This window comes from Manacus vitellinus, unplaced genomic scaffold (assembly GCF_001715985.3).
Source record: "Manacus vitellinus isolate BGI_N305 unplaced genomic scaffold, ASM171598v3 scaffold_53_pilon, whole genome shotgun sequence".
NCBI classification, from domain to species: Eukaryota; Metazoa; Chordata; class Aves; order Passeriformes; family Pipridae; genus Manacus; species Manacus vitellinus.
Window position 1 is genome coordinate 92852 of NW_021940637.1, and position 27680 is coordinate 120531.

Consider the following 27680-nt stretch of genomic DNA (forward strand, 5'->3'; position numbering starts at 1 on the left):
CCCCCCCCCGCCTCCCTGGGTTCTTCTTGCAGGTAAGAGACGGAGGGAGCACCGGGACCCTCCACTTTGGGTCTGCACCCCCAGTCCTACCATGGCAATGGATTCAGGGTACGAGTTACCCCATCAACTCAGACCAGATATAGGAATGAAATCCCTGTCCGCTACCCAAGACACTGGATATCTTCCCTCTCCAATCTTTGCAACCCCGAGGCTGCCATTTCCCAGGGATATTTCTCTTTTGTAAAGGCAGCCAAAATGCATTTATTTTGGATTTACAGGCATAAATACAAACACAGACCCCCAAAAAGTTGTGGGATCCATGCTCTGGGTCCCAGCCCCACATCCCTGGCACTGCTGCCAGCACCAAGCGGTGGGAGCCCAACACAGGAGGACAAGTGATTAAACCCGGCCATCTGGCCTGTGTGCTGCCTCCTCCTCCTCCTTCTTGTCCTCCTCCTTCTCCTTCTTCCCTCCACACCCACAGGGCTCAGTCTGTCTTGGCACATCCCCAAGGATGCTCTTCCTGGGGAGCTACGTGACCCCCATCTCCTGCCTCAGTTTCCCCACCTGTAGGATGTGCCTCCCTCACGGAGGATGAACTCTTAATGCCTGGGAGGAAATGTTAGGGGAAGGCTGGGGGGAGGAGGAGGAGGAGGAGGAGGGAGCATTGTTGCTCCAGTTCCAGAGGTTAATGGCTTTCCCTGAGTGAACTCCTGGGCGGGCTAATCGGATTCGATAATTCTGCCAGCCCTGTGTGTCCTCTCGCCTGTCGGTTCCCATCAGCGTCTGCAGCCAACAGCACTTGGGTTCACCTTCAGCAGGGCACCCCTCTCACTCCTTTTAGGTTCCCAGGTCATTAGCCCTTCTCTGCCTGGCCGGGGCTCCTGGAGGCCTGGTCTTCCTGGCCAGGAGTAAGCTGAGACCTGCACAGAGCCGCCTGCAAGAGTGCTGGGTGCTCCCATTGGGCCAGCATCCTCTTTGTCACCAAAGGGATTGCCACACTGGTGGCAATGGCAAATCCATGGGGCCTACTACAGAAAGCCATGGTGTGTCTGTCCTCCCAGGACCAAGCTCAAGCCTTTGTGATGTTGGCCCTCTCTAAGATAAACCTCCTTCAGAGCTATTTTCCTTGGGAATTCTCCAGCTTAACCTACTTATCTGGAGCTTCTCACTCTTGTCTGAGGTCTGCAGCATCCAGACAGGCATCTGTGAGAAGGGATGGCCTCATCCCTTGGGAAGGCAGGAGAGGGGCTGCAGGCTTGGCCGCCTCTACCTCTGCTCGTGCCAACGATGCTGCCTTTGAACCGGCCGCTGGGAGATGAGCTGGGACAGCCAAAAAGGATGAAGGTGTCTCCTTCCTCCTCCTCCTCCTCCTCCCCATCCCCTTTGTTGTGTTTCTGCAGGTGGCCCTTGGCAGGGGGGGCTGTTGTGCCAGGATGTCTGCCCAAATCAACGCATTGGCTCTGACGCCCCGGCACAGAGCATCCATCTGTCCCACCAAGCCAGTGGGACACAGCCTGGCCCCAGCAAGCATCCTGCCCCCTGCCCCCGCCTCTAAAATCAGGGGGGGAATCAGGAACGTCATCTCCCATCCCTCTGCTGGTGAGAGGAGCCATGTGGGCTCAGGACCTCCAACAATTGGGGTCAAATCAGCAATATGCTCCCACGTTTGACTTTTCCCTTCCCTGCTGAGGCTGAAACGGTACCATCTCCAGCGCCTCGTACAGGTCGATGCCAGGAAAAGTAACTGGAGGTGGCACTTTGTGGTTTTGAGATTTTCCCCAAAAAATTGGGCTTTCTGAGGCTGATGAAACAGCCCTATGGGCTGGGAAAGGAGAGGAGCAGCTGGAGGGTGCTGAGCTGGATCCGACTGCTGTGAGCTCCTCCAATCCGTGTGCATTTTCCTAAGGACTTTCAGGCACAGCCCGGGCTCCCAGCAGCCAAACTAAGCTATATCCCAGCTAAAAATCCCTAAGGATTCCCTGACAAATTCCTGAATGAGAGAGCCAGCCTGGTGCTGAGCCAGCACTAACAGCACTGCCTGATGCAGCCCGTCATGGAGGATTTTTTCAGGCTCTGAAGCATCCCAACCCCACATTCCCCATGCTAACACCTCCCAAGGCTGGATAATGCACCTCTGCGGCTCTCCGAGGTGCATAATGCCCATTAGCATCCCAAAACGGGAGCAGAGGGAGATACCCCCCACTCTTCCACCCTCCCCATCAAAGCAGAAATGTGCTGATGCAGAAAAGCCGATCGGCATCTCGTTCCCGCTGGGCGATGCTGGCTGAAGGGATGGAGTAACAGCATTAAAAAGGAGCTGCTGTCAATAAATTCTTGGCGTTGGGAAGTCAGTGTTAAGGTTGACCTTTGAAAAGCTGGCGGGGCTCTCCGGAGGCGAAGCGGAGTAGCCGCCGGTGGGGACAGAGTGATGCCATTTCCAACGACGGATGGCAGTTCTGGGGATAAACATGCTTCCCACTGTTCTATATATCTGTCAGGTGACCTGGAATTCATGTTTGGGAAGGGCTTTTGAGGTGATAGACAGACCCTGGACGCCTGCAAAGCAACCCCTTCCCACACATTAGTGCTGTGTTCCCCCACAAATACGGAATTTCCTGTTGTCTCTTAAGATATCCCGACCAGCCGGTCCCCAAGAGCAGCCATCCTGGAATGCCTCCTTCCTCTTCCAAGGCCAAGACGCTGCCACCATCTTCTCCGAAGACACGGCTCTGGCAATTGAGTTTTATCCCTACAAAGACGGTGAGTCTCAGACCCCACCAGGGATGCTCTCTGTCATCCCAGCTTTGGCTGCTGTGCCCTCATCCAGCTGTTCTCATCCCTTCCAGTGTGGGATGCTCCGGGCACCCTCATTCCTGTGGGATACTCGGTGCTGCCCCTCACCAGCCGTGTTTTCCAGGAGCTGGCAGCGTGCAGCAGTGGAGTGCACGTGGATGGCCTCGCCGTGGAGGTGAGAAAGGGCCTGTGGGGTAACACTGGGCAGGTGATGGTATCTACAGGTGATGGTGGGATGGTGGGATGGAAATCCCACCTCCGTGTCTGGGTGAGCAGCCTGGCACAAAACTCCCAAGCATCCCACAGGAAGCTGGGATCTCTGCTCCAAACCACAGCCCTGCACCTCTGGATGACATCTAGATGATGCCAAAGCCATCAGGAGCTCCAGTGGAAACCCAATTTGCCTCCCCAGGGCACCGACCTCCAAACCACAACTGGAACCATCCCGACCGTGGGGCTCTGCCTGCAGCTCCTTCGATCTGAGGTGAGATGCTGGGGATGGAAAATCCCGAGGTGAGGAGGGATGGGGACAGGGACAGGGAGGAGATGGCTCTTTAGAGCTGCCACCCTCTCTCCAAACCTTTCAGCTGGGCTGGATATGGGTTTTATCCCTTGTGCATGTTGTCCCAAGGCTCTGGATAATGTCATCAGGCAGCTAGAAAAAGCAGCATCGTTCTTGCCATCACACATCCATCGCTTTCCCAGGGATTTTGTCACATGCTCATATTCCCAGGAAATCCTGCCTGGAGACAGGGCACAGGCAGGGTATTTGGGAGAGGCTGCTCACCATCTCAGAGTGGAGAAACGCCAGGCTGGTTAACCATGGTGACAAATGTCCAGCTGTCTTCCTTCAGCATTTGTGCTCCCCAGGGATGGCACAGCAGGGAGGGAACGCGGCTGCTTTTCCTGGGGAGAAGGAAACCCCGCCAGCCCTTGGCTCCAGGTCCGTGGGCAGGTTTGGATGCGTCCACGAGCCCAATCGATCTAATTACTGCAGCCACCAGCCTCTGCTCCCATCTGCAAACCAAAAATCCTCTCCATAAAGTGAATTTGGGTCCGGTCTGGATGCTGCATCCCTGAGGAGCCGCGGTGGGCAGGGGCCGGCTGGTGGGGGGCTTTGGAGTGATTGCCCAGGGGGGTCAGCAAAAAGGGGTCTGCGTGTGATGAATTATTCACATGGGTGTCACTAAGTGCAGAATTAATCCTTTTGCTTCCAGCTGGCTGCTGCACTAAATTATCACTCGCAGTCATGCGGGAAAATGCTGCAGAATTCATTTAGCTGATTATTGTTTTGATCTGGGAGCTGCAATTTTTTTTTCTCCTCTTCCTCAACCTCTCCCATTCCGCTGCTCGAGCCCTGCCTTCCCTAATGTATGTAAGAGCTGGGAGTGGAAACAAAAAGCGAGAAAGCCAGAGCAAGCCTTGGGCTCTGGATAATTCATCCGGCAGCGGCCCAGGCAGATGGACCCGGAGCGATGCAAATCAGTGAGCGAGTTCCTACCGAGCAGGGTGAGGGCATGTTCTGCTCCTTGTTTCTTGCCTGGAGGTCAGGATTTTCTTAGGAAAATGCTCCAGCTGTCTGGCTGTGATCCCCAGCACCCCAAAACCAGCAGGTAGGGGAAGCGTTGCCTCAGCTGCATGGGCAGGGACTCTCCTGCTTTGGGCAGCCCTAGGCTTCAAGGGATGCTTGAAGGCTTAATTTCCAGCTTCTCAGCTCATGGATTAGTCTTGAGCTTGGCTTTGGGACAGCAAGAAGGGGCCAAATGGGGGCCAAGAGGCACAGACAGGCAATACAGGACTCGGATGAACCTGGTGATGCCCTGGGCCTTTGTACGAGGAATGTCTCTGTGGTGCGAGGAGCCACAGAATCCCTGCCCATGCCTGGATCTGAGGAGCCCCAGCATCCCTGTTCATCCCTGAGGTGTGAGGGAGCCCCAGCATCCCTGCCCACTTCCAGGTGCAAGGAGCTGCAGCATCCCTGTCCATCCTTGGAGTGTGAGCAGCCATGGTATTGCTGTCCATCCTTGGGGTGCAAGGAGCTGCAGCATCCCTGTCCATCCTTGGACAGCCATGGTATTGCTGTCCATCCTCGGGGTGCAAGGAGCTGCAGCACCCCTGTCCATCCTTCTCCATGATTTCTCACCCCACATCTCTCCCCGCAGCCGATGGCAAAGGAGAACACCCACTGAGCTCGTTTTCTTTCCTTTCTTATTTTTCCTTTACCTCAGAGAGCTGAAAATGGATAACCCAGATTGGTTGGGCTCTTTATAACAAACAGCAGCTAAATAAACCCGAGGTGCCATCTGGTACCCAGCACACTCAGAGCTGGGTGTAAATCCCGGCTGTTCCGTGGCCTCTGCAGGGATTTCACCAACTCCTACCAGGGCATGGATGCCCAGAGCTTGGTTTCAGATGCTCATATCAATCCTTTGTGCTGGGAAAGTGTCCTCAGTTATAGGGTTTTCCAGGGAAAAGGGGCTACCCACAAACTAAACTCCCTGTCTCAAAACTCTGCTACGCTTGTAAAAGCCACAGGGAAAGGGTTTGGAGCATCTGCTTTGTTAAAAGCCAAGAACCCCAACACCAGGAATGAGCAAACAGTCGTGTTACCCCAGGGAAGGGGCAGTGCTGGGTTGCAGCCTCCTAGTAAAGGCACTGAGATCCCCAGGTTTGCCCCCACCCAGCCCTGTTCCCCCCCCATCTTCATCCCCTCGAGCTCCCCCTCTGGACCCCACAGGAGAACAAAAGACTTTGATCATCTCAGGGAGACAAAAAAATCAAAGACTTCAGCAAAACGCTGGTGCTTTAGCAAATTGACCTTTGGCATTCAAAAAAACCCAGGTTTTCCAGGTTTTTTTCCAGAGGGAAAGCCTGTAGCCAGCTTCCTCCACCTCGGTACTGGCTTGGGGCTAAAGACACGACTCCTGTTTTCCCTTCATTCCAGATTTTCCTTTTTCACTCCAAATTTAGTGTCTTGTCCAAAAGAGATGAGTTTGACCTCACAGTAGCCAGTGGTAAAGCCACGTGCAGGTTCAGCAGGATGCATTCCCAGGCGATTCTGAGCCTCATCCAAGGGCTGGAAAACACACAGAGGAGGCATCTGTATTACTGAGGGATTTATTTATATCCCTGTTTAATAACCAGCCTTGTTTTACGCTTTGTTTTGGCACAACCCCACCTTGCTCAGCCCATTAATTTGGCACTTGGGACCTTCGGGGTCACCTCAAGCCTCTGCCACGAATTTGCTGAGCGCCCTTGGTCATGTCACCCGAGATGGGAGTCAGGGGACACGCTGGCACACGGTGACAGCCTCTGAAAAAAAAAAAAGTGAAAAGCTAGTGCCATGGTTTTTTTTTTCCAGGCAAGGGGAAAAAAAAAAAATCAACAGGCTGGCTATTTCACTGCTTAAACAGCTTTAATTTATGTGATTGCTGCTGTTCCAAACCCGGAGCAGATCGGTGCCTGGCGTAAATTGTCACAGCGCCGGGGTGTAAATTGTCACCATGCCAGCCTGGCCATCAAACCCCTTTTGGGCTGGCCAAAAGAAATGGGTTTACAATTGGCTGTGGAGTAGGGAATTGCCATGTGTTTCCTGATATTTCAGCCCGGTTGGTACTCCTCGAGCAGCAGAATTGGGATTTTATCCCCAGTGTGGATGCTGACGCTGGTGAAAACTTTGCTTTGGGGGAATCGTATAATCATGGAATCATTTGGGTTGGAAGGGACCTCAAAGATCATCCAGTTCCACCCCATGGCATTATCAGGGATACCTTCCACTATCCCAGATTGCTCCAAGCTCCATCAAACCTGGCCTTGGACACTTCCAGGGATGGCGCAGCCACAGCTTCTCTGGGCAACCTCGTGTCAGGGCCTCCCCACCCTCACAGGGAAGAATTTCTTCCTAATCTATTTTTTTTCCTGATAAAAATTATATTTAGCCCTTCCCTGCTGAGCATCTTTTCTCGGTGAGCCGGCAAAGCCCCCAAGGGCTTCTGGCACAGCCAAACTGCTGCCAGCTGCTGATCGGCACTTGCCAGTTAAACACAGCCCCCATTCCTCTTATCGTACGGAGGATTACAAGAGTCGTGATCTCGGCCAGGAAGAGCCAAACCAAACAGGGAACGTCTTTGTTAAGGGGAATGGGTTGGTTTTCGCCGCCGGTCCCGGGGGAGCGTTCAGGGCAGCGCTAATTGAATTAAGAGCACGTTCGCTCGGGCTCCGACGGGCCACGGTGGCCGCGGCCATCGCTCCGGAGCGGCGGCAGCAGCGGCTCGCCGGCCTCCGTAATTGCAGCCAGAGCCTAAACTGTTGCATTTTGCATGATGCTGCTCCCCCGGGAAGGGGGAGAGTGGTGGGGCGGGGGGCGGCTTCACCCAGCTTTGATGCTGGAGGAGCTCGGCTGAGGTCGGGGCCGGCGGCGGAATGAAAGGCGGCGGCTCGGGGGATGATGCTGCTGATGGTGTTAATGAGGCAGCGGTGGGGAAGGGCACGGGGCGCCTCCGGACACCTCCTGCTGCAGAGGGGGGATGCGCCCGCCCTCGTTATCCGCACTAACGAGGCGAGGCCGGGCGCAGGCACGGAGGAAAACCCAGAGAGGGCCACTTTGCCGTTGCCCATGCCTGTGGCCAATTTGGAGAGGGCATCCAGGCTGATTGCTCAGCCGCCGGAGCCAGGAGAGCAGCTGGAAGGTGGGGAGCGAGGATTTTCTGGGTGGGTGCGGGGATACCATGCCTTGATACATGAATCCCAGCGCCAAGGCAGGTCCTCATCACCCCGGGAGCCAGGACTGGGCAAGGCTCCGTATCTGTGACCTTGCCACTCAGGTGGCAGCGAGGAGCACATGGACTCCATCGTTTATTCCATTAGATCCTGCTTCCCCCTCTAACTGGATTAGAGGGGAGTCTATAAAAGCCAGGCTGGCGGGAGGAGAGCAGGACGCGCAGAGCCGGGAGTGGGAAATGAGGGGCAGGGAAATCACATTACTACTGCCAGCAGCTTCTGGCAGGGCTCTGGCAGGGGTTGTTGGTGTGCCTGAGGGGCTTATCCAGCAGGCACCCAAGGTGGGGGCAGCACCAGCTGGCAAAGTGGTTTCTAACATCCCATTGCACCTTCAGGACCTGGATACCCCCCTCCCACCCACCTGAAGGATGAGGATGGGCATGGACCTGCTATTTCCATCACCACAGGCACAGAACTGCCTCCTTCTCCTCCTTCTCCACTTTGTCACGTTGTCACCTCGGGGATCCCCTCTCTGCCCAAAACTCCCCTCGTAACTTCCTCTTGGCCGACCCACAGCTCTTCCCCATTGCTCCAGTGGCACACTGGGGATGTAGATGGGGGGACAGGAGACATGCAGTGGATGCAGATCAGCCCAGATGCCCCCTCCTTGCCCCTGTCACTGCATCCATCCATCCCACAGACCATTGCCTCTCCCTCCCCAGAGACCAGCAGCATTCCTGACCCCGTCAGGCAGCGATGCCCTCCCCAGCCTGGACCCTGCCACACTCAGCACCCTCCAGAGCAACGAGGAGCCACAGGCGACCCCCCTGTACCCACTTGATGGCCAGGTAAGGACCCACGAGGGCATCCAGAGGTGCTGTGCCAACACCCTGCCCATGGCATCCAGCCTCCATGAAGGCACACATCATCTTCATAAAGGTGAAAAACAAGCATAAATCCCAATTTTTAATCTCTCTTCCAATGTGTGCGTTGCTGGGAGTGGCCGGTTTTACCTCCAGCCTGGCTGTAGCAGTGATTTCTTGTGTTGTGTGGAGCATCCCTGGTATCCAGCTGTTTTGGGGTGGCACAGGGTCTGGAGGGGGGACATCATCCCATCACCTTGCTGGGGGCAGTGCTTCAATGCACCAGCTTCGATCTAATCGCTCAATCCCAAATTCATTTAGCAAATTCTCTCCTATTATCACTGCATTATGTGGGAGAACCCAGGCACCTCCAGCTCGTACCTTTCGGCTCCAGGAAAAAAATAAAAGCCAGCTGTTCTCCTCCTCCAGCCCTTTGTAGTGACAAATGGAGCCCTTGGATGAATTTAAACCCGGCCCTCGTGGTCCTAATGTCTTCCTGTGCTTTAAGCCATCTGGCTTTAAAAATAACAGGTTGTTAAAGCCCAATTCTGCTTATTAAATAGCTTGGAGAGAAGGGGTGGAGGGGGCCCATTCTTTCCAAAACCCCACTTATTTCCCCCTCAGTGGCTTCCCAGACCCCACCTTCAACCTGCGATTCAGGCAGCAAAGCAAGAAGAAAATTAGCAATAAAATAACCACCATAAAGAAAAGAATAATACTACAGCAAAGCTATTTGTTTTTCCTCCAGCTGTTTTAATTCCTCCAATCCACTGAGCTTTATGACTTCCCTTTCCACGGCTTCTTTATGCTCAACCTAATAGAAACCCATAACGGGGCGTGCGGGGGCGGGTACCACAGCACAGCTTAAATGCCATCGGGGCGTGAGCTCCGAATTTGATGGATACAATTACCCAGGGGCTCTGGAGAAGCCCCAGCACCCTCCAGACCTGCAAAGGATCCAGCCCAATGCTCCAAGCAGCCTCAAATTCGGCTTGCTGCATCCTCACAAGAGCATCCCTGCGAGGATGGGTGGGAAGTGATCTCAAGGATGTTTCCAGCATCCAGTTTTAAAGCCCGAGTGGGGCAACAGGAGCCCAGAAATGTTTTGCACAAGGTCTGGGCACCCCTGCACGAGTATTTTCTCTTTTTCTGTCTAAAAAAAAACATTGCTGGTAGGATTAATATTTCCCCTCACACGCACAACCTTTGGCAGCCGTTTTCTTTCCTTTGCTTTTTTTCTTCCCCCCCCTAAAGCACAAATTATTTTCACTTGGCTTGCACTGTGGCGCGGGGGGATTTGCTTGGAAAACCCGTCTCCTGACAGCCCCGGGAATCAGGGCTGACACCCTACTAATGGAGCGTGTGTGCGGGAGGGAGCCGGGACGTGACAGCCCCCCCGGCGGCGGGGTTTGGGGGGGCCGGGGGGGGAAGCACTCGGCTGATCACAGTCCTGTCACTTCTTCCCAGTCCGCTCGGGCTGATCAAACCCGGATCCTCATCCCTACCCTGCGGCTTTGGAGGTCCTGCTCTGGATCTGCTCGTTAACGCCTTCATTAGAAAGTGGGAAAACAAAGCGATGAGGAACATTGTCAGGGATGGGGTAACCCTCCTGCTTTTCCACCTCCCACGGGGGTGGAAATCCTTTGTGCCGGGACATTAACATCCCCCCCTCCCCGGGCTTACCAAGCTTTCCTGCTAGACGAGCTCTCCGACCTTAGGCTGAGCCTTGTGCTGGGCTCAGCCTAACCATGTTTTCCTACCCTCCTGCCCTCTCCCGGAATAGATTTGTGCCTCTCTTACCAGCTGATGAATAATTTACAAGCAGCACTTAACGATTAGGGGGGCGTTTTCTCCAGCCTCCTCAAACATTTGCTTCTCCTTCAAGCCTTTCTTTCCCCACTCCCATCACACATATTTCCCTGACCTGTCGATGCAGGGGGATTTACAAGCCACAGGGTCTCTCGTGGAGCTGGGAGAAGCAAATGTCGTATTTTTTTCCACGCTGGTGTTTTGTTCCCAGCACTGCACGTGTACTGTCAGCTCCATCACGTAAGATAAGAGCCCAGATGTGCAGTTGGTCCCCAGAAATATCCCATAGAAGAGGAAGCCGTGATGGAGGGGGGGATTTCCCGCTTCCCAGCAGCATTGGAGTCCCTTTGCTGGGCCCATATCCAGTTTCTGTGTGATTTCCAAGGAAGAGGGGGGGCTTTGCACCCACTGAGCAGGGTCTGCTGCCTCAGCAAGCTGGGAGGGGACACCCAGCATGGTGTGGTGCTGCTGGGTCCAGCAGCTTTTTGGAGCTGGTGCTGAAAAGTGTTCTGATGGCGAGGGGAGAGGAGGGGCAAGGGGTGAGAGATGTGAGGGGAGAAGGAGCTGTGGAAAAAGAGGATGCTGCAAGGGGTGAGGGTTCTGTGAGATGAAATGGGGATTCAAAGGATGAAGATGCTGCAAGGAAAAAGGATGGCACCCAGGGAGAAAGTGCAGCAAAGGGTGAAGGTGCCGTGGGCCCGAGGGTGCTGGGAGGGGTGAGGAGAAAGATGAGGATGCTGCAAGGAAAAAGGATGGTGCACTGGGAGAGGGTGCTGCAAGGGACAAGGGTGCTGTGAGGAAAGAAAAGGATGCGAAGGATGAGGATATTGCAAGGAAATAGGATGGGGCATGGGGAGAAGGTGCAGCAATGAATATGCTGCGAGGGGAGAGGGTGCAGCAAGGGGAGAGGGTGCTATGAGGGGTGACAGTGCTTCAAGGGGTGAAGATGCTGCAAGGGACAAGGATGCTGCAAGGGGAGAGGGGGATACGAAGGATGAGGATGCTGCAAGGAAAAAGAATGGTGCATGAGGAGAGGGAGCAGCAAGGTGTGAGGATGCTGCAAGGGGAGAGGGTTCTGTGAGGTGTGAGGATGCTGCAAGGGGAGAGGGGGATTTGAGGGATGCAGATGCTGCAAGGGGAAAGGCTGGTGCATGGGGAGTGGGTGCTGCAAGGGACAAGGGTGCTGTAAAGGGAAAGGGTGCTGTGAGGGAGAGGGGAATCGATAGATGAGGATGCTCCAAGGAAAGAGGATGGAGCACGGGGAGAGGGTGCAGCAAGGTGTGAAGATGCTGCAAGGAGAGAGAGGGTAAGAAGGGGAGAGGGTGCTGTAGAGGGAAAGGGCAACGTGAAGGAAGAGGAGGATGTGAAGGATGAGGAGCCTGCAAGGGTAAAGGACAGTGAACCCCATCACCCCTGTGAAGGGAGAGAGTGCTGTGAGGAAAAAGGGTGCTGGAAAGGGAGAGGGTGCTGTGAGGGGTGAGGGGACAGAGGGGTGCAAAAGATGAGGATGCTGCGAGGAAAAAGGATAATGCATAGGGAGAGGGTGCTGCACAGGGTGAAGGTGCTGTGAGGGCTGAGGGTGCCGTGAGGGCTGAGGGGACACAGGGATGTGAAAGATGAGGATGCTGCAAGGGACGGTGCAAGAGGAGAAGGCGCTGTGAGGGGTGAAGGTGCTGCAGGGGGTGTAGATGCTGCAGAGGCTGAGGAAGCTGCGCGGGACCAAGATGCTGCAGGGCCGAGGTTGCTGAGGGCGCAGGCGGCCGCCGGCCCGTGCGAGGCTCCAGCCCCATCTAGCGACAGCTCCGCCGGTCCCGGCTCCCCACCGGGGAGGGGACAACCCTCCACCCCGGATACCGCTCCTCTGGAGCTGGGATGCAACCGGTTGGGACGGGGATGCCTCGCTTTGCCCAGCCCGGGGATGCTCGGAGATGTTTGCCGGGAACTGGACACCCATGGGTGCCCCGGCAGCCACGGGCACGGGTCTCAGTGCCCGGCAGCCTGGTGGGAAACGGGGGGGGGGGGGGGGGAGGATCCCCCAGCAGGATTAAACCAATTAATAAAACAGGCCCATAAGTGAGCTGATGTGACCCCAGAGGTCACCACCCTGGCACTGCCTCCAGGAACAGGGGCAGGGTAAAGGCATTTACAGCAGAAACCTGCCAGCCACCCCAAATCCATCTGCTGGGCTGGGGGAGAGTAAAAGTAACGGGAAGAGCTGTTTTCTTGGGGAGAAGGTGGGATGGGGAGGATGGGGACAGAGGGACGTGGGTTTTGGAGGGCAGCAGAGGGTGCTGGAGAGGCAGGGACTCAAGGGTAAAGGGCTGGGGGAGGCTGAGTGTGGGCTGAAGGGGTTGAAAATGATCCAAGTGCCACAGTTATGTTGCATGAGGGGGTTTTTTTTGGTAATCCAGGCCCTGGGTAAAGGTGGGCCTTGCATGGGCTTCTCCTGCTTGGGTCTGGGTGGCTGAGGGTTTAGCTGTGTGGGGTAGGGACTGGGGACACCAGCACTGATCCAGAGCATGGAAGAAGAGAAAACTGTCTCCAAAATACCATTTTTATGTGCTTGGGGGTGCTTGCGTTGGAACGTGTGGCACCCTTGTGTGTCCTGCTCCAACCCAGCCCAGCAGTGCTACTAAACCCTCAGTGAACCTGGCACAGAGGGACTCATCCATCCTTGTTTAGGGACTTCTCAGCCTTTCCTGGTCCTAGGGCACCTAAAAAGTGTGGGAATATGGGAGAGCATTCAACTTGGGTCCCATGCATGGGTTTTTGAAGGGATGCTGGGATAACTGTCTCTGTGGAGCTGCCTAGTGCTGCCCCATCTGGCACTGGGGACTTTTGGTGATATTTCTCCACTTCTTCACATCCCCGAGGTTTGTCTTAAAACACAAATGTGGATGTTTTCCTAGGAGGAAAAAAAACCACAAGGACTCAGTGGGAACCCAGAATAACAGTTGGAATCTGTTTCCCTCATTTTTTTGATCTCAGGAGGGGGATTTTTTTGGGTCTGGGTCCCGTTTGTGGTCGTGGGTGAGCGGCAGCACTGGGGGATGCTCTGGTCCATGCTGGGAGGAGAAACCCAACCCAGGAGATTCTTTCCCACTGGGCACCATCAGGAGCAGGGCATCACTTGGGGACATCACTTTGGCTGTCCCCATCCCTCCTGAAAGTAGCAGGATGAGGGGGAACACTGTTTCTCGGGAGCCAGGAGCTGACTCAGCCGGCATTTGCTCTCAAAAGTTATCCCACCTGTTCCTAGCTGCATATATTTTTTCCTTTTTTTTTTTGTCTTTCTTTTCTTTTTTTTTGTCTTCCTTTCATTTTCTTTGAGGAAAATAAACCAGCAGCGACTCACAGAGGACTCACAATCCCTGCTGGCGGCACAGCTGCTTCCTTGAGCCTTATCTTGAAGGAGCAGGCGGGAGGGTGGGAGCCCGCGGAGCAGTCTCCTCTCCGTGGAGCATCTCCCCTCCCCGAGCTACCCAGTGTAATCCAGAGGCTTTTATATCCTTGTAAAACATGGTATCAGCAGCCGGCAGCTGGGCCCGGAGCCGGAGAGCGATGGCAATCGCCCGCCCTAAACTCGTCCTCGAGGCTGGGGGGGGAGCAGAAGATGTGGTGTCTCTATTAAATGGGACGTGGCACAGATTAAGCAGTTTTCAATGCAATCCAATTAACTGCTAAATTGAATTGTAATGCTTTGCCTAATACACCCCCCCCAGCACGGCCCCCCCGGTGCTTGGGAAGGGAGTTCAGCCTTGATTTGATCAGATAAAACCCCGTTTATTTGCTGCCTTTCACATCCTGCCGAGGTGTAAGGGGAGCAGCCGGGCTAAAATTCTCCCTATTTCCCCCGGGAATTGGAGTTCCCCAGGAAAACACTGTGATTTTAGAAGCAGAGGAGGAAAACCAACGTTTTCCCCACTGATCTGGCCACCCAGATGTCCTGAGGGTGGTTTGGGTACCCAGGAACATCAGGGACCTGGGACCTGGCATCAGCCCCAGCCCCATCTATACCTGCATCCCAAGGGAATATGTGAGGCTGATGGGGGCAATGGGCAAAGCAAAAAGAGGCATCGCCATCTCCTGATGAGTTCATGAGCTTTTGTTACAGAAAAGAGGGGAAAATGGGATTTTTTTTTTCCCCTCTGATCTTCCTAAGCCACTGCAGTAATTTTTTTTTCTCCTCAGATATGTAAATCCAAGCTTATCCCATCTTCCTAACAATTAAGGAATTAGGCTTAATATTCATCCATGGATGTTTTATTTGTGGAGCTGGAGGGAGATTGTGCTGCAGCAGGGGGTGGGGGGCCGTCAGGGGCTCAAATGCCTCTGTGCTCACACGTGTAACAAGTTGTCCCATCCTCAGCCTTTCTCATGTCCTCTCCTCAGACAGGGACAGGGTCCACACACGCCATGTGGATGCAGAACCCTCTGGCACACCCTATTTTTGGCAATTTTCGGATCTTCCTGCCTCCTGCAGAGGTTTATTTCTAGCCCCCTCCCTGTGCTGCTCCATCTAGAGAGGAATTGATTCCAGCAGTCAAAGCTAATCGGATACATCAAAGCATCTTGGAGCAATTTGTTAAGTAAATATTAAAAAAAAACTCCAAACTTGGCCTAAGCAAATATGGGAAGGAGGGGGGTGGCATATCGGGTGATGAAAGGCTCCAAAGGCAGGAGAAGCTTCAGAGAAGCTCGGAAATGATGAGGAGGGGGAAAAAAAAAATATTAAAAAATAAATAACGAGAGCCAGGAGTTTCAAAGCTTCCATCATTTCAGAGGCGGATTCCCAGCCTTTCATCCTGGACCCCTGTGGGAAGGAGAGACGCAGCAGCGATCTCCGTACGGATTTGAGATAGGAGATGTAGGGAAAAATGTCTTCAAATGCCTTTAACCCTGTCCCTGGGGTGATGCTGCCTGCCGGGATGGTGGGATTCTGAGCAGCGCTGGGCTGGGAATACAGGCTGGGGGAGCTTTTCCAGGCTCTGCAGGTGTAGTCTGAGCCTGGAAAAGCCGTGGTGGAAGGCAGCCCAGGCAAGGCAAGTGCATTATTGATGGAGCAGATAATTGCACGCTTCCCACCATCTCCTTGATGAAAAATTGATGGCACGGGATGAGGGAGCGAAGGGCTCCACTGACTTACACCGGCCTCTTTGTTCCCTGACAAACCCCGGAGCAGAGGTGGATGCGGGATGCCGCAGCAGGTGGGAGGCACAGGAGCCTCTGTGGGGACCCTGAAAAAGGGACAGGATGAGGGACAAGCTGGGACAGAGAATCCCGTGCCTTAAAACACTTTAAATTCAGTCTCAGGACGGAAGTGGGGTTTGCTCAGCAAATTATCCACCGAATTATTCCCAGGCCAAACTCCAAAGTGGAGCTGAAGCCTGATGCCACCCAGCACCTCCCAGACGTGTGTCCTCTGAAGTTAATTGAGTGTTTGAAACATCAGAGGAGCGTGCTGGGAAGGCAGAGCATTTCCATGCATGGAAATGAGGCGCTGTCATCACTGGAGCCACCCAGGAGCTCTGGGATCTGGTGGTGGCCTCCACCAAGTCACCCTCCTTGGCTCTGCACTGCTGGGAGCAGGGAATAAGGCAAAAAAACCGCCCAAAATCAGGATGGGAATGAGAAGGGAGGGCTGGAAGCAGCGAGGGGCTGAGGTCTCCACAAGCTCTGATGGTTTTGGAAGCAACAATGGGCTGTTGAAGGGGAAGAGATGCGGATGTCCAGGGCACCTGTCTGCCTCTGGAATTCTCCCATTCTGGGTGCAGACGGGTGATTTTGGCCTCCCAGCTGCTCCAGGGAGGAGTTGCTAAGAGGCGAGCTGTGTTGTAGCAACAGCTGCCGGTGTGCTGGGAGCTCCATGCCACCTAAATCCTTTTACCAGTGGAAAGGGCCTGGGAAAACCAGCTTTTCCTCATGCTACAGCCCCCCGGCATCACCGCAAGTCCCCCGGCTGCAGCTCAGGCAGTGGTGCAGGAACACGAGGTTTGCCCGGGGGGGGGATTTGTTTGGGGCAGGAGGAGCCTGGCAACCTGCTGTGGGCAGGGCTGACTGTGGAAACGGGGTGCTGGGGGGACCAAGACACCCCAGGAGCGGGAAGGATGCTCTACTACAGACCCTTCTCCTCCACTGTGAGTGCTGGGAGCGGCAGGTGGGGATGGGGACGTCACCTGGTGTCACCAAGGGAGGGGAGGACCCAGAGATCCCTGTTACACCCCAGCAAGGGTGCCTGGCTCAACAGTCCCGCTGTGGAATGATGCTCATGGAGTTGCATCCACGTCTTACGTGTAGCGGTGGCACTTGGGGACGTGGTTTAGTGCTGGTCTTGGCAGTGCTGGGGGAATGGACTTGATGGTCTTAAATGATTCCATGATACAAAATCAGGAGTTTCTGAGTAATTCCATCCTCAGAAGAAGGTCTCCCAGCCCCCTGGCTGTATCCAAGCCCCAAAGCGGGATGCTTGGAGCATCACAGCCAGTCATTCCAGAGGTTTTGGGGCAGAGCTGGACCCTGATCCCAAAGCAACAACGGCAAAGGTGTTTTGCTCCAGATGAAAGCCTGGAGAGCTGCTCCCAGCTATGGGAAAGGGGATGAAGGAGCTTGTTCCTCCCCAGCCTGCTCCTCATCCTCACCCTCTGCCCTGATGTCTCCTGCCAGCTCCATCGAGATGACATGTCCCTCCCGGCAGTTGATGCCGTGGCCAGTATCCTGCCTGGAAAGCAGCCATTCCCACATGGAGAGCAGAGGTACGGGGACTGCTGTGGGTTTGGCTCCTTCTTCTTATCCTCCTTGGGGTGATTTCATCCTTCCTCCACTCTCCCCATATTTTTCCCAGTAGCTTCTCCTCCTGCCCCAGTGCTGCAGATCTTACTCCTCATCTCCTCCAGCCTCCCACCCTTCATGCACTCCCATCCCTCCCAGCACCCCAAACAGGCTCCTGTCTCCTACAGAGAGTTCCTTGGCCAGGGTTTTGCTGGTGTTTCACAGTGTCCCCCCTGCTCTTGGCTCTGCAGGTCCCAGGAGAAATTTGGAGATCGCCAGGAGCTGGTGAGTGCCAGGGAGACGGCAGGAACAGGGACAGTGGGGACACTGCAGAGGAAAAGCAGTGTCCCCAAGGTTGGTCCTGGCTCCCAAAGCCAGTGAAGGTCTGGGAGGGGGTGGGGGGCAGCCCTTGAGCTTGGCTGGAGGGACCTTTACCTTGGGAACGAACCAAAACCTGGATGAAACCGCTCCTGGGCAGATGGGGAGGAAGGAGCAGAGCCTCTGGCTGCACCTGCCCCCCTTTCCCCCCTTCCCAAGGCTACGTGATGCTGCTGCAGCCCCTCCCCACGCCCTGGCCCCCCCACGGGCCACTGGCCAAGGCCATTCCCAAGGCTGGGAGCAGGGGGCCCAGGGTAGCTGGAGGCACACAGCTCCCTCTGGCCAAGGTCCCTGCTGTCAGGATCCTCCCAGCGTGGCAGAGAGGGGTATCAGCCTAAAAAGATAAAAATCCACAGGGAATTTTGTCCCCCCAGCACCACCTGGCATCATCTTTATGTTATTCTTCACCCCATCCCTTCTTTCAAAGACCTGCAAAGCCCTGAAAGGCTCAGAGCTTGGGGATGACTCCCAGATCCAGCACTGCTCCACCCCACATCCTTGGGAGATTTCCCCAAGGGGGTTGTAGGAAAAGATGGGGAAATGGAGGAGGGGTCTGTTGGGTGGAAGGAGAGGTGGGTGGATGGAGAGGAGAAGGTTTGGAAGGACAGAATGGGTGGCTGGACAGATGGATGGATGGATGGATGGATGGATGGATGGATGGATGGATGGATGGAGAAGAGAAGGATTAATACATGAATGTGTGGATGGATGGATGGATGGATGGGAAAAAGAATAATAGATGGCTAGAGAAGTGAAGGACAAGTGGCTGGAGAGGGATGCATGGAGATGAGAAGAATGAATGTATGAATGCATGGATGGATAGATGGATGGGGAAGAGAAGGATGGATGGAGAAGAGAAAAGAAGGATTGACACATGAATGGATGGATGGATGGACAAATGGGAAAGAGAAGGATGGATGGAAGAGGTAGAGAAGGATGGATGGTGTCAAGAGGAGTGGAAAATCTGGATGTTCCTTAGCTCTCCACAGTGGGTCTGACCCTCAAGCCACATATCCCGAGCTGATCCCTTGGATCTGGGGACAGCCCTGGCTGCCATGGGGTGCCAGCAGCTCTGCTCTGGGCTGGCAGGATGTGGGCAGCTACCGCCTGGCACTGAAGCGGATGGCAGGGGACCTCCTGTCCCTGCGCCGGCACGTCACCAGCCTGGAGGTGGAGAACGGGCACCTGCGGGGCAGCCTGGCCTCGCAGCAGGAGCTGGGCCAGGCTCTGCTCCACGACACCGACCTGCACGTCATGACCCGGGAGGAGCTGCTGGACAGGCTCGGTGTGTGGCGGGGAGGGGGCAGGTGGGAACTGGGGAACCTCCTCCCCGGTCCCCTGGCCGGGTGACAAGGATGTGGCGTGGGGTCTTGCAGCCACCCTCAAGCACCAGCTGGTGGCCAGCACAGCAGAGATGAGGAGACTGAAGGATCGTGTCCAGCAGCTGCAGAATGAGCTGATCCGGGTATGGATGTGAGCAGGGGCTGCCTGGGGGATGGAGTGGGCTGGAAAAGCAGGGGAGCAGCGGGGCCCCCCAGAGCCCAGCAAGTGCCTGAGAGCCCCAGGACCCCTCCAGGAGGTTCTCTCAGGTGATGCCCAGGTGATGCCTCAAGGCTTGAGGCTCAGCACAGAGCTCCCTGGGGGAATTTCCTCTTCCTCCCTCGCAGAAAAATGACCGGGAGAAGGAGCTGGTGCTGCTCCAGCAAGCCCACCGGCTGCAGCAAGCCATGCTGAGGAGGTGCCAGGATAAGGTGGCCAAGGCAAAGGGCTTGGAGGAGACTGTGCAGCAGCAGTAGAAGGTGAGCCATGGGGCATTAGGTTGGGCGGATAAGTAGGTGAGGAAGGACAGGACTGGAAGGGCACAAGGCTCTGTGGAGCAGACGGGAACCCGGGCTGCGTGACGTGTTGGAGACAGCTCTACCCTCTCCCACAGGTATCCAGGTGATGGAGCAGGTGCTGCAGGAGAACTCGCCAGGGCAGGTCAGGAGCAACGGAAAAGCCGGCGCAGGTGGCGTGCAAGACGGGAATGAGTGACTCTCGGGGGGTGGGGCGGTCCGCCCCATACCCAGCTGCTGGGCTCCTGGGATGATCCATGGTGGGGGATCAGTCGGTTTCCTGAGCCCCCAGCACACATCCTGGCATGGAGAGGCAAGGGCTTGCTCTAAGCCCCCCATCCCTGCACGGGAGGGGCGCAGGGACACGTCCCAGTGGTCTCCCCCACGCCAATCCCCCAGTGAAGCCCTCTCCGGGGAGATGCCACACCGCGCTGCTGGCCGACGAATACCGCCGGGCTGCGGGAGAGCTGGCGGGGCCCCGCCCACCCCGCAGCCCCATCGCCCCGCAGGCCCCCAGGCCCTGCCGCCTGAGGACTTGGGGAGGGCACAGGATTTGGGGAGGGGCAGAGCCGTGCACCCCAGAAAAGCACTACCGGAGGGGTCGCCCTTGGGGGCATCACCTGGCTGGCATCTCCGGCTCCGTGGGGCAATAGCCACCCCACGGCTCGCCCCCGCCGGGAGCAGCGGGAGAGAGCGGGGGAATCCAGCACGGCCGTTCCCGCTCCAGCTCACCTCGTGCCCACAGGGTGTTTTGGGGGGCACGGAGAAGCTGTCTCTGCTGGCCAGGCTGGAGGAGGCGCAAGCCCGCGGGCGGGTGCTGGACAGGCAGGTGGGCATCACCCCTCTGCACCTCACTTGATGCTGGGGGGCTTGGAGTGTCTCTGGCCCCCATTTTCTGGGGAGAGCCAGCCTGTTTTGGGTCTGTCCCAGCTGGAGAAGGCAGCGAGGCAGTGGGGTCGGGAGAAGCAGGAGCTCGGAACTCGTCTGCTGGAGCAGGAGAACGGCTTCCCCCACCCCTCGGTGAGCACACAGGGGGGACCAAGGACACCCCTCACGGGAGCTGGCAGCCGGTATTTGCTGCCAGCAGGAAGGATCGGGACTCAGAGCCACCCCTATGTGCTCTTGGACAGTCTGAGGGAGGGGTGCGGGGGGTGGTCTCCATGCCCACCCTCACACTGGGGGGAATCTGGGGCTCTCAGAATCCCAGAATGCTCCCCTGCCAACCCAGAGCCCTCTCAGAGGGCGAGGCTGCATTTACAGCTCCCCAAGACCTTTTCCTGTCCCTCAGCAGAACCTGATTGCAATGTCCACGGCCTCCCGGAGAAGACCCCACATTCTGCTCCCCCTGCCCTGACCCGCGCCCGCTGAGAGAGACGGAGAGACGCACTGCTGGCAAGAAGAAGCCGGTGCTTTTTCACGGGATGCGATGACAGAGGAAATGAGAGGCAAAGCAGAACGTTGGAAGGGGTCGGAGGAGCTCGGCCGCAGTCCCTGGTGCGGTTCCCAGGGAGCCCCGAGCAGCTGGAGGGTGCAGCAGCACCAACCCACCCTCCCACCCCGCACTCCCTTGGGGTGGCTTCAGTTTATCTCCCCCGTGGCGTAAGCGTAGCCTTGAGCCAAGGCAGAGATGCAGCAAGCCAAGGCTGCGGCCCTGAAAGTGTCCCAGACGTCCCCCAAATCCCATCCCCAGGCTGGAGGCTGGCTGGAAGGAGCCGAAAGTGCCTGTTGGGATGTGGGAGATGTCCCAAAATGGGGACGGGCTGGGTGTCACCCGGGAGCAGGCTCGTCACGCCCGGGACTCGAGCGGCCGTAAGGTCAAGTAGATGGGTTTGTCTGGGATAAGAATGAGATCAAACTTGGTCCCAATTTCCACTGCTCTCATGGTTTCAATCTTGAAGTTCTCCAGGATCTGGAATGAAAGAGAACAGAGCAGATGGGTTGGATAGGGCTTGGAGCAACCTGGTCTAGCAGAAGGGGTCTCTGCCCATGGCAGGGAGTTGGAATGAGATTATCCTTAAGATTCCTACCAACCCAAACCATTCTGTGATTACACAGAAAACTCCGGAGGTAGCAACACCCACATACCACTTCCCTGATCCCTCCCAGTGACAAGTCCCCGGTGTCCCCAGCAGCAGGATGCTCACCTGCATGAGGAAGAGCTGCATCTCCAGTTCAGCGATCCGGCGCCCCAGGCACTGCCGTGGTCCAAACCCAAAACTCAGTCCCTGGAAGTGCTTGGGGCCAGCTACCAGCCAGCGCTGGGGCCTGAACTGCTCTGGCTTGGGAAAGACCTCAGGATCCCGGCCCATGGCGTAGAGACCGACCTGCACCAGCGTCTGTAGGGAGGGATCAGCCCCGTGGGTCTGGGCTCTCCATGTGGCTTTGCTGGGGTGCAGGGATGGCATCCAGCCCTCCAGCTGCTCCCCCCATGTCACCCAGGTCCCATAACCCCGTCAGGGTGAGGAGGGACCCGGTGGCCATGCTTACCTTGGGGGGGATGCAGTAGTCCTGGAGGATGACCTCTTGAGTAGTGTACCTCTGCAGGGTCACGGCCACAGGGTGCAGCCTGGGGAGACAAGTGCCAAACATCTCATCCTGGGGACAGCCTGGCCTACCCAGATTCCCCTTCGATTCATGACGGTTCAGGGAGGGAAGGGGCTGGGGGTGTTTTTCAGGGGGGCTCCTCCTCACCTGAGCGTCTCCTTGATGGCAGCTTTGAGCAGCCGGATGGTTTTCAGCATCTTCACCCTGTCCCCCGCCGCCTCACGCTTGGCAGCCAGCACCTCTGCCCGCAGCTGCTCCTGGACCCCCGGGGCCCGTGCCAGCTCGAACATGGCCCACTGCAGCGTCATGGAGGTCTGGAGCAGGGCAGGGGAGCAAGGCTCAGCACCAGCCAGGACCTGCACCCTGCCCAGCCACCCTGCCCGCTCCATACCGTGTCCACCCCGCCTGCCATCATCTCGGTGACACTGGCCCTGATGTCATCCAAGGGCAGCTTGTCCCGCATGATGAGGTTGCAGAGGATGCCCATGTACTCCTTGGTGCTCTTGCGTTGCAGCCGTAGGTCCCGGTAGACATTTTGGATGCATTTGTCCGCTGAGGAGACACGGAGGCATGGCATGGTCTTCCTCCCCCAGCGAATGGTGGAGGAGGAAGGGACCTCAGGACATTGCTGCCCCAGGGGGAGATAGCCTGCAGGAGGGTTATCCCAGGTGCCCAAAGATATCTGAGGCCACAAGCCCCTCTGGGAGAGCTGCTCCCCTCAACATGCTGCCCGTCATCTGCCCTTCATCACTCCTGGATGATTCCCCTCAGCTCCATCCCACAAGCTCCAGATGTGGAAACCCTACCTGGCCTTGGTGATTGGACCCAGGAGAACGTCTCCAGAGTGGTGACATGGGGCTGCACTATGGAGCCAAGCCTCAAAGGGACCTTGGATGACAAAGGGAGGTGCAGGCAGGAGGAACACTCACCCTGGGAGAAGATTGCATCCCAGGCCTGGACGTGGTCCCGCCACGTCTTGGTGTTGAGGTGGCGGAGGAGGGCGGGTGGCAGGTAGAGCATGGGTGATGTGGTGTGGAACATCAGGCTCACGGCATCGATGAAACGCTGCGCGTCGGGGTCCACGAAGTCCTGCAGCAGCCCCAGGCGCTCCCCGTACAGCACATGGCACACGGCTGCAAGGACAGCACCCGTGAGGGGGCCCATCCCCATCCCCTTCCACCATCCCACGGCCAGCTCCAGCCTTTCCAAGGCCTGGCTTGGCCTCCTGTTTGCTCAGGATCATGAGGGGTTGGTTTGAGTAGGGTTGGCCACCGGTTGATGACCAGTAAATGATAAAAGAGTGTTTTATCAAGTACTGAGTTGTTCTCTTGTCTAGAGAGAGGACATCCTGCCTGGAGAGAGGACACTACCCTACACCCTTCGGCCTTGGGAGAGACGCTGGTTGGCCCATCTCTGAGGATGAAGCTTGGGGAAAAGGGTGGGTTTTTTGTGGGGACACAGGCTTTGAGGCTCATGCCCCTGACACTCACACTCCAGAGCGAAGCGGAAGAGCTCGTGGGTGAAGTCAGCCGTCCAGTGCTCCCGGCCACTCTTCTCCACCTGGGCTCTCGCCCGCCGGATAAAATCCTCACCCACCTGGCTCAGCAGAGGCACAAACCCCTCCACCACCTGTGGCGACAGCACCTCCTTGTTCAGCATCAGGCGGTCCGAGCGCCAGGCCTCCCCCGTCCTGCGGGACACCAAAGTGGGGGTCAGAGGTGTCCCACTCACCCAGGGGATGCCACTCCCCAAAGCCCAGGACCAGCCAATGTCCCCATCACCCCCCTGATGCTCCAGCTTCTCCCCAGCCCTTGTGCCGGGGCAATGGCAATAGGACCTGGTAGCCCCCTTTTGAGGGCACCCCCCGGCCCCCCGACTCACTTGAGGAGCACACCATAGGGCTTGTTGCGGAAGTCACGATATGCCACCCAGGGGGGGACACTGAAGCGCTCTGGCAGTGTCCCCTCTGCCTGGAAGAGGGTGGCGGCGTCCCGGGGGCTGATGATGTTCACACTCTCATAGACACCCAGCTTCTCCCTGACGGGGTGAAGAGGGGGGTCAGCCCTGCACTCTGAACCTCAGCAACCCCAAATCAACCCCCCGCCCCCTTGCATGCTCTAAAATCCTGCTGGAAGGTCCCGTCCTGGGGAATGCAGGGGCTCAGCACCAAGATCAGGCCCTCAGGACTCAGGTGGGAATAGAGAGTGGTGCTGAAATCAAATCCCCAGCCCTTCCTTCTCAGATCCAGACCCTGTGGAGATCAGGGAGGGCAGAATCCTCTCCAGCTCCACCATTCCATCCTCTCGATATTCTGCATCCACAAGGCACTGCCGCCTGGTCCCTGCCTCCTCCTAGGGCACAGGGTCTGTCCCTTCCCACCCCAGGTTTCCGGTCCCCTCCCAAGGACCTGTCCCTTCCTGCCTCCCGTTCCCTGTGCCCTCCCATGGCACAGGGTATGTCCCCTCCTGACTCCCATTCCCTGTTCACCCCAGGGCACCAGTTCTGTCTCCTGCTACCCCCCTCTCGCCCATCACTGTGGCATCAAGCCTAGTCATCACATGGCAAGCCAGGCTCCTCCAGCAGCTCAGTCACATATTCCCCCCTCCCTCGCCCTGAGCAGAGCTGGGAATAGCAGCATCATCCCGGTCTGGAAAAGCCACAGGGGTTGGGGAGCAGGGTGAGAGAGACAAGGGGGGGCCAGATGCCACCTCACCTGTAAATGGGCCCGAACTGCTGGAACTTGCGAGCCATGATGTGGTGGACGTTGTTCAAGCCGCCCTCCTGCCAGAAGCGGTACAGGTTGAGCCAGCCGGCTCGCCACTCCCCCGGCAGCTGGTTGAAGGGCCGGGGAGTTGAGGGGGTGGAGGCGGCAGCCCCCCCAAGCCGGTGGCACCCCCCTGCTGGGACAGGGGGGCATCCCCGCAAGGCGCCGGGTTTGGGCGCAGCACGGGCGAGCATGGGAGCGGGCGGCAGAGAGGGAAGGGTGACCTGGAGCGGGCGGTGGAGAGGGGAGGGTGTCCTCGCTCTTATCCCCGCTCAAGGAGAGGTGCTCTCGCCCGCCTCCCGATGAGTCACGGCCCCCCTGGGGCCGGGGACAGACGGACACTGGGGCATGGGGCAGCGCCAAGGGGTTGGCAGAGCATCGTCCCCTCCCAGCCTTGCCATGGTAGGGTGTGACAGGTGACACGCTGACCTTGAGCGGCAAGGGGGGACCACGGGTGACACTGGCAAGTGGCCTGTGTCACCCCACTAAAGGCGGGTTCTGCTGCCAGCACTGACAATGAAAACTCGGCTGCCAAGGAGAGAAATGGTTTATCTGCCAAATAAATGACAAAAACGATCTAGGGGACAAAATAGTGGCAGTTAAACGTAATAAAGGTCACATCAGCCCAGCAGGGGACAGCCTTGGGGACCCCTAGCCAGGGTCACCCCAGGAGGGGACAGCCTTGTGGACTCCTGAACATTGCTGGGAGTGTCTCACCTCCACCCTCCCCAGGACAGGGAGTGCTGGGGGAGACACATCCCCACTTCCAAGGCTCCTTCCAGGAGGGAAAGGCTTTTTGGGGTGTCCTGAGCCACGGACAAAGGCTGCAGCACCCGAGGATGGTGGCAGAGTCCCTTGTCCCCAGGCACAGCAACAGCCACTGGCAATGGCGAGGTGGGGGAGATAATGGGATGGGCTCTACTGAGGGCTCCCCGAGATATCTCTTTGGGGTGTCCCCCGGGTCTCTGGAGTGTCCCTGGAAGGGACCGGGAGCGGGACAAGTGGCGGGATGTTCGGGGCCGGGGATGCTGAGCCGGGCTCAGTGGCAGATGCGACAACGGCGGCGGCCACCGGGAGGCGCGCCTGGCCCGTCAGTGGCACCGCACGGGGACAGCGCCGACCGTGCCCCCCTCCCCGGCACCTGAGGCCTGTCCCCTGCCAGGGCACGGAAGTTGTCCCCTCCTGCCCCCCACTCCCTGTCCCCTCCCAGGAAACAGGGTCTGTCACCTCCTGCCCCATGAGTTCTGTCCTTTCCCAGGCCACAAGATCTGTCCCTTTCTGCCCCAGAGTCCCTGTCCACTTCTAGAGTAGAGGGTCTGCCACCTCCTGCCTCAAGTTCTTGGTTGCCTCCTGCCCCACAGTCCCATTTCCCTCCCAGGGCACAGGATCTGTTCCCTCCTGCCCCATGGTCCCTCTCCCTCCCAGAGTACAGGGTCTGTCCCCTCCTGCCCCAGGTTTCTGGTCCCCTCCCTGGGAGCAAGATCTGTCCCTTCCTGCCCTAGGGTCCCTATCCTCTCCCAGGGCATCAGCTCTGTATCCCCTGCCCCACAATACCTGTCTCTGCTCATAGCACCAGGATCTGTTCCCTTCTACCCCACAGTCCCTGTCCCCTCCCAGAAAACAGGATCTGTCTCCTCTGGCCCCAGAGTCCCTGTCCCACTCCAGCCCCAGGTTTCTGGTCTCCTCCCAGGGAATAGAATCTGTCCTTCCTTGCTCCAGGGTATCTGTCCCCTCTCAGGGAGCAGGATCTGTCCCCTCCTGCCCCATGGTCCCTGTCCTCTCATGTACCAGGCCCCATTGCTTATCCCAGCATGAAAACACCAACTGGTTGCATGTGCACCCCAGAGCAGTCCCACAGCCCAGAGATATGATGGCACAGTGTCACTCCCTGTCCTTCCCCCCTGCACTGTCACTGTCCTGGGTGGGACCTGCTGCCTTCCCTCCAGACATGGTCAGGGCCCAAGGGACACGGAGGGAGATGGAGGGACACACTGCCACACGCTGAGCTCTGCCCTGTCAGCCACTGCCTCCAGCCCCGAGGTCACAGCCCCCATCACACTCTGTCACCTCTGCACCCCCCTTTCCACCACCTCCCCAGAGCATGGGGACAACTCCTGGGCTCCTTCGCCTGATGCCTGTCCCCTGCACGATTAAGGGGTCTCACACACATTCTCCATGGGAATTCTCAGGGCCCTTCTTACCCTGAGCCCCCAACCCTGGCAGGGCTCCGAATTTTGGCGGCGCCTCTGCCGAGGTGTTACCGCTCCTGCAGCACAACTGAACCGCGACCGTTCGTGTCCCCTCACGGAACAACCCACCGGGCACCTGGGGGGCTCTGATGGGAACTGGGGGGGTGGGCAGGAAGCTGTTCACGGACTGCGAACACCCACAGCAACACCCTGTCCCCAGCCATGGCAGCGGGGACGGGATTCGGAGCACAGCGGCTCCATCCGTGACAGCAAAGCGGCACCGCGTGGATGGAGGCGGCGCTTCCCCCGCCCCCGCGGGCAGCCCACGGTACCCGCCTGACTCGGGTGTATCCCTGCTATTTTGGGATGAGCGAAACAGAGAGTCTCACCCCTCCCCAGTGGCCTTCTCCTTATGCCACCCACACTGGGGACAAGAAGGGCCCCCCCAGGTGTGGTTTCGTCCCGCCGGGAGGTGACACCGTGGGTGTCGTGGGCTTTCGCTTTCCACCCGTGGGGTTTTCCTGACGTGTCACCTCTGGAGTAAGCAGGTGACTCACCACCTTCACACCTTCCCCTGGTAAACAACTCCCCTCCAGGAGGCCATTGAGACCCCCTTGGCTCTGCCCTACAACCCCAGATCCAATCAAACCCCAACCTCTCTGGAAAATCCCCCTCCTCAGCCTCATCTGTCAGAAACCCAGGGCTGGGAATGCCACAGCTGCAGTGATTTAGGGTAGAGAAGAGGTTTTGGTGGAGCAGCTCATCCTTGTGGCATCTCTGCCCCCCACCCCCCCAGAGCCAATGGGAATAGGCTGGGATGGGTCTGACTTCAGGCAGCGTGATGCAGGAAGTGGATCTGTTTTGAAGGGAAAATAAAGGGACAGTGTAACATCGCTGGGATGGAGAGCGGAGCACAGCAGAGTGAAATCCATCTGGGAAAAGGGCATGGAGCTGCTGCTTTGCTTTCTTACCTTAAAAATATACCCTGCATTCCTGCATGGACCATCCTGTTTGG

General features: G+C 57.3%; 2 protein-coding genes across 2 annotated transcripts in view; one reads left to right on the plus strand and one right to left on the minus strand.

The window, feature by feature from the left end:
• Positions 1-20522, plus strand: part of CCDC33 (coiled-coil domain containing 33) — a 24956-nt gene extending 4434 nt beyond the window's left edge. Inside the window, 11 exon segments of the mRNA XM_029963129.1 lie at positions 2634-2763; positions 2850-2971; positions 8238-8363; positions 16851-16939; positions 17207-17240; positions 18423-18618; positions 18710-18798; positions 19001-19132; positions 19914-19997; positions 20099-20188; positions 20457-20522. Of these exon segments, the coding sequence (XP_029818989.1) occupies positions 2634-2763; positions 2850-2971; positions 8238-8363; positions 16851-16939; positions 17207-17240; positions 18423-18618; positions 18710-18798; positions 19001-19132; positions 19914-19997; positions 20099-20188; positions 20457-20522 (1158 nt within the window).
• A 44-nt stretch (positions 20523-20566) lies between these two features.
• Positions 20567-24692, minus strand: LOC103766755 (cholesterol side-chain cleavage enzyme, mitochondrial). The gene is made up of 9 exons (XM_029963163.1): positions 24426-24692; positions 23594-23749; positions 23203-23402; positions 22642-22845; positions 22104-22264; positions 21860-22026; positions 21656-21734; positions 21313-21504; positions 20567-21077 (listed from the first exon to the last, which is right to left on the minus strand). Exons 1-9 carry the CDS (start codon positions 24668-24670, stop codon positions 20955-20957), a joined length of 1527 nt encoding a protein of 508 aa, XP_029819023.1. The 5' UTR covers positions 24671-24692; the 3' UTR covers positions 20567-20954.
• Between the last annotated feature and the right edge of the window lie 2988 nt (positions 24693-27680).

What these genes read in the sequence shown, in the direction of transcription:
- LOC103766755 (XM_029963163.1), bottom strand. Translation starts at nt 24,670, where the DNA reads ATGCTCGCCCGTGCTGCGCCCAAACCCGGCGCCTTGCGGGGATGCCCC. An exon ending in CTTCCGCTTCGCTCTGGAGT is followed by an intron (nt 22,846 to 23,202) that starts GTGAGTGTCAGG and finishes CTGTCCTTGCAG; the next exon opens with CCGTGTGCCATGTGCTGTAC. An exon ending in TGCAGCTCTTCCTCATGCAG is followed by an intron (nt 21,078 to 21,312) that starts GTGAGCATCCTG and finishes CTTTCATTCCAG; the next exon opens with ATCCTGGAGAACTTCAAGAT.